Source organism: Eulemur rufifrons, unplaced genomic scaffold, assembly GCF_041146395.1.
Source record: "Eulemur rufifrons isolate Redbay unplaced genomic scaffold, OSU_ERuf_1 scaffold_114, whole genome shotgun sequence".
Taxonomy (NCBI): Eukaryota; Metazoa; Chordata; class Mammalia; order Primates; family Lemuridae; genus Eulemur; species Eulemur rufifrons.
Genome location: NW_027182896.1, coordinates 36,257 through 44,339, shown reverse-complemented (window position 1 = coordinate 44,339; position 8,083 = coordinate 36,257). Strand labels below are relative to the sequence as shown.

The following is an 8,083-nucleotide window of genomic DNA, read 5'->3' as shown; positions in this document are numbered from 1 at the left end:
GATTCTGGAGGACCTCAGAAGCCTGTCTGAAAATGCTCTGCATGGGTCCTCCCTTCCCCAGGCCTGCTGGTCTCTTGAGTCTTGGTGGCGGTGGTGCCTGGCTGAACCGGGATGGGTGTGTGTTTTAGGAACCAGTCACCTTTGCAGATGTGGCTGTGGTGTTCACCCCAGAAGAATGGGTGTTCCTGGACTCTGCTCAGAGGAGCCTGTACAGAGACGGGATGCGGGAGAACTACAGGAACCTGGCCTCCGTGGGTAGGGCTGGCCTCGTCGCTGCATCCACACACTCATACAGCAGCCATGGGTCCCAGCAACTGTGCAGGTTTGGGAAGCCAAGAGGTGGAAAGACAGATAAGTCCCACACTCACGATGCCTGCAGTCTGGTGGCCTTTCCATGGAAATGAAGATCTGTCTGCCGCACTCTGTCCATGGTTAAAAGCATCCAGGCTTCTCAAATATATTCCTGACATAGGCCCTGGCCTTTTGGGACTAGGGAGGCCTAATATCCTCTGGGACTCAGTGAGGGAACTTGTATTTAGTTCCTTAGTGAAATACCTTTGCTGTCTCCATCAGAATTCAGGCAGGCTCATTTTGCTACTCCCATCTCCAGAGCCCCTAAAGACTTTAGAATATCAGCCCCAGTGTCATGGTGGCATGAAGTCCACCCACACTGTGCATCTTTTCCTACAAGCAGGAGATCAACTCTGCAAACCCTGTACATTGTCCCATTTGGAGCAAAGAGAAGAGCTGTGGACCAAGGAGAGAAGAGACGTCTCAGATACCTGTCCAGGTGAATACCAGGTGGATCAGGTGAGCACCAGCTCTGGTCAGTGAGAAGAGCATTAGATTGGGAAATTATCAATCAGGGAAACATTTTCAATGCCCTTGACTGAGAAGTCTGGTTGAACGCCTTTAGTCAATTCCATCTTCTTTCCTCTTTCCCTTTCCTTTTAATCTCTTATATTTTACTCTGATTGCATAGAAAGATTTGTCCTACCTCCTCTTCGTCTTTAATATTTCCACATGTATATTTTATTCACTTCCTCCCCACTGTACATTCTTGCAAATGATTTTACTTTATGTTAGTCACAATCTTCATAAAATCCTTTCTCAGTAAATTATGTGCTATTTTCACCCTTCATTCCTGTAATTACATAATGCCTCACATAGCCAAATGTCTTAAAATTTTCCTTCTCTCTTTGATACGTTCCTACACTTTGCAATTTTTTCCCCATATTTAGGATCAATATTTAAAAAGAAATAATTTGTATGTGCCTTGCTTACTTTTTTAGTCACCTTGGTCCCATAGTTTCTTTCTCTGTGTCCTTAATTATTTCCCCTAACTCATTTCAGAACCTCAGCTTCAACCCAGAGAGTCAATTCCTGGTGAAGATATTTTTGTGGAGATTCCATCCTTTGGCATGAAAAGGGTAAGGTTCACCAGGGATTATTCTTGGTCCTACATGGTATGAAGAGTCTGGGGTGCTGTAGGTTAGACAAGCAACACAATAGCTGACATTTGAGGCAATTGGTGCCTGCCCAGGAGAAGCAATTTCTTGGGAGAGAGTTGGTGAATCATGAATTGGCAGAAAATTCTAAATGTAGATCAAGACTCGTGTTTCCATAGAGTTCCCATAAGTAACTATTTTCACAAATGTGACACAGATACTTAGTGTTTAAAACTTAATCTAGCCTTAAACAATTCAGAAAAACTCTGCATCTAAAAAGCCCATGAAAGTAATGAAAAGATGGCTCTTTGTACCAGAGCATCCACCCTGTTCCATTCTCTGGGGTAGAAATGGTACAGATTCACTAAAATGGTAAAAGTGGTAGATATAGAAATGTCTGTCTCTTACATTCAGTTCGCATGGGGAAGAATATCTGTGAATGCAATAAAGTCTTTGGTCTTCACATTTTCCTTAATTGATGGGAGCAACCTCAGCCTGGAGAAAAACTGTAGATATAATGAACCTGAGAAATGTTTTAACAGCATCAAACTACTTTTCCAGCACCAGAGACTTCATGTGGGAGAGGCCCCCTATGAATGTCAAGAGAGTGGAAATTCCTTCTTCCAGAGCACTCACTTAATCATGCCTGAGAAAATCCATAATGGGAATAAAACCTATGCATGTAACCAAGGTGAAAAATCCTTCAGATACAGCTCTGACCTCATCAGGCAAGAGAAGACTCATAGCACAGAGAAGTGCTTTGAATGTCAAGAATGTGGGCAAGCCTTCAAGTATGCCTCAAACCTGCGGCGACACTTGAGAACCCATACTGGAGAGAAGCCCTTCGAATGTAGCCAGTGTGGGAAAACCTTCATGAGGAACTTTAACCTGATTTTGCACCAGAGAAACCACACAGGAGAGAGGCCTTATGAGTGTAAGGATTGCAGGAAGGCGTTCAATCAGCCATCATCCCTCAGGAGCCATGTGAGAACTCACACAGGAGAGAAGCCCTTCAAGTGCAGCCAGTGTGGGAAAGCCTTCAGGGAACACTCGTCGCTGAAGACCCACCTGAGTACCCATACCAGAAAGAAACCGTATGAATGCAACCATGCAGCAAGCCCTTCTGGACAAGCACTCACCTGAATGTGCGCAAGAGGATACACACAGGGGAGAAACTGTATGAGTGCAGGACTTGTGGTCAGGTGTTGAGTCATCTCTCAACCCTGAAGAGTCACATGCAAACTCACACCGGAGAGAAGCCCTACACATGCCAGGAATGCAGGCAAGCCTTTAGCGAGCCCTCCTCCCTCAGAAAACATGCGAGGACTCACAGTGGCCAGAAGCCATATGCGTGCCAGGAAAGTGGGCGAACATTTGGTCAGTCTTCACACCTCATCGTGCACGTGAGAACACACACTGCAGGGAGACCCAACCAGTGTAATCAGTGTGATAAAGCCTTCAGACACAGCTCCTCACTCACTGTGCACAAAAGGACCCACATGGGGAGAGAGAACATTAGGAATGGTGGCCTGCCTTTATCAGTGTCTGATTCCTATGGTGGTCCCCTTGCTAATTAACTTCCAGTTTGTAGAAATATAAACATTTGGGACTATCACTGTTCCTCATAATGCTCCTCTAGCAGCATCCTATGTTTTGATGTATAATGTTTTCATTTTGGTTTAATCCTAAGTATTGTCTTAACTTTCATTATCACTTTTTCTTTGACCCATGCGTTATTTGGAATTAGATTTTTCAATACCAGTACATGGATGTATTTTCAGAGAGGCATAATGACATAGTGAAATGAATACATTTAAGCATACTGTTGGATGAATTGGACAGATGTATACATATATGTAACCAACACCCCATTCCAGATATAGAATGTTTCTGTCATTCTGGAAGGTTCCTGCATGTTATATGGCTGTTTCTTAGTTGCCTTTCTATTTTTGGTTTCTAATTTAATTACATGGTGAGCAGAATATGTAGCCCTTGTGTTACTGGATCTTAGGTACTTGTTGACGTTTGCTGTTAGGTCTGCTGTGGCTTATCCTGCTAGTTGCCAACCAAATTGCCCCTTCTCCCTTAGAACAGAACCTGGGTTTTTTGTTCAGGTTGGTAATGTGGACTATTCAAACACCTCCATCTCCCAGCCCTTCTTGCAGCAAGGGCAGGAGGCCATGTGCCCCAGTCCTGGCAAGCCTAAATATGGGAAGTCCCTGGGTGTGCCTCCGCGGAAAGATGCTCCCTCACACCCCCCACCCCTGCACAGCCCCGCCCCTCGCCCCTCTCCCCAGCAGCCTGTTCCCTTCCATGCAGAGGACGCGCGGGGCCACCAGGGGTCTGTGTCCTCCTGACTTCACTGTACCGGCTCCTCCTCTGCCCAGACCCCAGGGACGCCTCGGCAGGTGTGGTGGCAGTTTTGGGGTGTCCCCCACACTCACTGGGCTGGGGCTGCCGTGCGCTCCACCTTGTTGCAGGCGGGCCAGGCGCACAGCTCCCTGGTGAGCAGGCTGCCTGTGCTGATGTAGAAGCGCGTGGCCTCGAAGGCTGCGGGACGGGGATGACGGGTGGATGACCAACCCGGGCAAGGGGTGACAGGGCGAGGGCCGGGCCAGAGCGCGGGGGGCGCGGGCCTACCGGGCTCGTAGTAGTCGTTCAGGGACACGGGCAGCACCGACGTCCTGCCCACCACATACTCGCGGAGCGCCCCGAACCTCATGCACGTCAGGCACCGGCTGGGGATCTGCGGGGACAGCGGACACACTCGGCTGGGGCCACCGTGGGTCCCTCTGCTACCCAGGAGGCTGACACACAGAAACCCGATCTCGCTTTTCAATTCTTGGGGTCCTCAGTTGGACCTGCCCGGTGTCAACCCCCGCTGCCCACACGGGCACTTCCTCACTGTGCACGTGGCATGGGGCACATTCACAATACTGCGCAGCCATCGCCTCTATCTAGTTCCAGAACAATGTGTTTCCCGGAAAAGGACACCGTCCCCATCAGCAGTCACTCCCCGTTCCCCTCCCCACCAGTCCCTGGCAGCCACGAATCTGCTTCCTGTGTCTCCAGATTGGCCTGTTCCAGACACTTCTGCTGATGGACTCATACACCGTGTGGCCCTTTGTGTCTCACTCAGCATCCTGGTTTCGAGGTCCATCCGCATTGTAGCATGATCAGTGCTTTGTTCCTTGTTACAGCTGCATAATATTCCACCACATCCCTCTCCCCGTTTTTTCCACCAAGAGCCGTACGCCTGGGGCATAGAGCCATCAGCTCTGCCTGGAATTTATCCTCCCTGTGTCTTTTTCAAGGTACAAGATTGTGGGGAGCTGCACCAGTGACCGCTGTTCCCTCACCAGTGTGGGCACCAGGGAAGCCTCCTCCACCAACCGTGGCCGGCTGTACCTCATCAAAGTAGAAGAGTACTCTGCGTCCAGCCACCTCGTACCTCCTCATCCCGATGTGCTTGTCAAAGAGCAACTGGAGAGGAAGCCAGAGTCAGGGTTCGCTCAGCCCCTCTGCTCCTCCCGGATCTCCTCGTCCACACTGGTCAGTGGGAGGCAGACCAGGCCCAGAAGGAAGCTGAGGCTCTGAGAAGTTCAGGAACTTGCCTGTGATCATCTAGGAAGTCCCCATGGGCCAGGGTCTATGTGCACCTGGCTGGGGCCAGGGGGTGATGATCAGTGCTCCCCAGGCCCTGTCGGCCCCCCAGCACCTGGGAGAGGGTGCTCAAAGGCTGGGTACCCCTGCCCAGAGAATCTGCCTCCCTCCCTACAGCCTCCCCCAATCCAGCCCCAGGACCAAGTCTGGCTTCTCTGTGGCCCATGAGGCACCCGGCTGAGCCCTGCCAACTGCTCTGGCCTCACTGCACCAGGTAACCTCCCTTCCCAGCCTGAGACTTCTCTTTGCTTTTTGATACAACAGCTTATTCCCACTCCAGGGCCTCTGAATTGGCCCTTCCCCTCCTCTGCTGTTCCATTCAGCCTCCCCATCACCTCCCCCACCCCACCAGCTCCTAGGTAGGCCCATCTTCGTGCAGAAAGGCAAAACAAACAAATACAAACAAGAACAAAAAACCCACGATATTTTACAAAGGGCTGAGCTGCCAGCCAGCCTGACCCGGGGTGCCCACTGCCCACAGACCCCACCAGGCTCCTGCCCTCCTCCGCTACCGGCACCACCTTACCTGCTCCAGACTCTCGGTGTCCACCTGGAAGCCCGACAGCAGGGGCACCTCAAGGACAGCCATGTTGGAGGACCCTGCATGCAGCCACCTTCCAATGACAGGGGAGACAGAGAGGCCCTAGAACTCCAGCCCCAAGGTTGAATGCATGGTTCCCCTCTCTGCCCTCTGGAGTCCACCCAGCTGATGTCCTGGGGACGCCTAACCTGGGTTTGGCCGGTGGCCATTGGCACAAACATTTTTGGCTTGGTCAGTTCAATCAGCCCATTTTATGGCCAGAACACTGAGGCAAGAAGGAAAGAGCTTTGCCGAGGGTTCTAGGCCTGACACAGGTCCGTTGATGGGGGGGCCGTGGCCCTGTAGGGCAGCTTCAGACCAGGTCCTCGACCACTGCCCCCCTGGCAGGAGACCCTGGGCAAGTCACTTCCTAGCTCCAGGTCTCAGTTTCTCCTTCTGTAACATAGGGGGAGTGGCTGACTGGGCTTTCTGTGGGACCTGCTACATGCCAGGCCCTTCCTGCAGGGTGCTGGGGACAGGGAAGGGAGGCTGACCTTCAGAGTGGAGCCTGCAGGCTGTGGGCGGGGCAGGTAGCTGGGCTGCTCTGATGGGCTGTGGGTATCACAGGTATCATGGCAACCACTGACCCACCCACCTCTGGGCCACCAGATCATCACTATGGTGATGAGCATCCTTGTTGCCATGGCAACGAGCATCCTCTTTGTGGATGAGGGGCCCTCTGGCTGGGTACCAGGCTCACTGCCGGAAACCAAGGGGCCTGGAGCTGATGTATTGAGCGGGGCCCAGCACGCTGGCCACACACAGCTGTCCTACCCAGCCCTCCTGCCCCAACCATCACTGGCGTCTGCTGTATCCATTGGAAAGCATTTGCTTTTCTTTCATTCATTTCAGAAACCATCACTGAGCTCCTGCCTGGAAGCTCCCCCTGGTCCCGGGAGGCCATCCTCCACCTACAGCACTGTTCCGGGTGCCAGCCAGCGGGACAGTCGGCCTCACTTGGTGCACACCTCCAGCGTCACCTTGTATTCCTGGTGATGCTGGTCCGCAGCTGGGTCATCATCGTCAGCTGGGTGCCGGTCCCCTCGGGGGCCCTTGGCAGTGACGGAGGCGGGCGCAGCAGGTGGGTGCCCTTGGACTTCAGGCTCCTGGAGGTTGACAAGCAGCTGGAAAGCCGGCTTGGCCACTGGGTCGGGCATATTGTAGGTGATGTCAACCTGGAGGATATTAGAAGACTGAGGCTTAGGGGTCCCAGCCCTGCCCCACAGGTGTGGGGTAGGGGACGAGGGAGGTGGGGACAACGAGAATTACGATGGCAACGACATCAATGACAGTTCTAGGGACGACTGTTATTCCTTTTAGCCTTGAAACCACAGACGCAGGTGGAGGTGCCCAGCGGTGCAGGTGCAGGAGCAGAGCTGTGCTCAAACCTCATCCTAGTGCGGGGTTCTCTCTCCCACGCACCGCGCGGTCCGGGCTCCCATCGCAGAGACGGGGAGGCGGAGGCTGGCAATTCGCGCTCGGACTGGCAGGCAGAGCCCACGAGTCCTGCCTGCGCCAGCCCAGCTGGGGGCTAAATCCCAGAACGTGGTGGGTGGTGCTTGGGCTGAAGGGCGAGAGCTGGGGGAGTCCAGGTGGGGCGTCCCTGTCCAGGCCACAGAGGGGGAATAACCTTGACCCGTTGCTTAGGGTCTGCGTAGGCTCAGAGACCACTGGACTGAAGGTCAAATGGATTTTCCTGGGGGGATCCTGAGCCCCTACACCTGATGGGCTCCCTGGCCACCTGCCTGGGGCCTGGCGGGCTGCATACGAGGGGGCTGAAAGCCTGCCTTGCGGTCTGGCCCGATGCTGAGCTCAGAGCCCTCTGGGGGTCCCTGGGGCTCCAGATGCCGCTGTGTGTGGCAGGGGGGCCAGGGGAGAACAAGACCCAGAGTGCCCCACGGTCCCCAAAGACTCACCTGCATCAGACAGCAGCCGTCCCCCCTGGCACTCACAAACAGCCCCGTGGGGAGGCTGGGAATCTGGAGAGAGAAGTCACTGTGAGGCCCTGTCAACCCCACTGCCGACACACACGCACCCCAGCCCACGCCGTGTTGCGGGGACACGCACCGCCGCCATCTGCAGAACCTTCTGGTTGGTCCCGTGCAGCTTGAAGGTCTCCTGGTAGTCCAGGTTGGTGGAGGCCAGAGAGACAGTGAGGTTGATGTGTCCGGTATAGGACAAGATGGCATACTCAGCCAAGGCCTGAAGAGCCACACACGTATCCTGGGGACAGAGAGGGGAGGCTGCCATCAGCCCCGAGAGCAAGTTGGCCAGAGGTCCCCTGGCCCCTGTCCACCAGTGGGGCTGGAATGGAGACCGAACCTGGCAGACACCCACAGAGCTGGGGGTCCTGAGACAGCCAGGTTGGCGTGTCCACAGAGGTAGGGGCTAG

At 53.7% G+C, this 8,083-nt stretch overlaps 1 protein-coding gene and 1 pseudogene across 1 annotated transcript; one reads left to right on the top strand and one right to left on the bottom strand.

The window, feature by feature from the left end:
• The first annotated feature begins 206 nt into the window (after positions 1–206).
• On the top strand, positions 207–3,025 carry LOC138379679 (zinc finger protein 333-like; annotated as a pseudogene).
• Positions 3,026–3,888: 863 nt separating this feature from the next.
• LOC138379657 (C3 and PZP-like alpha-2-macroglobulin domain-containing protein 8) lies at positions 3,889–7,813 on the bottom strand. The gene is made up of 7 exons (XM_069464806.1): positions 7,759–7,813; positions 7,608–7,670; positions 6,649–6,866; positions 5,638–5,725; positions 4,857–4,931; positions 4,089–4,194; positions 3,889–3,998 (listed from the first exon to the last, which is right to left on the bottom strand). The coding sequence occupies exons 1-7, from the start codon at positions 7,765–7,767 to the stop codon at positions 3,889–3,891; spliced, it is 669 nt and encodes a 222-aa protein (XP_069320907.1). The 5' UTR covers positions 7,768–7,813.
• Positions 7,814–8,083: the final 270 nt, after the last annotated feature.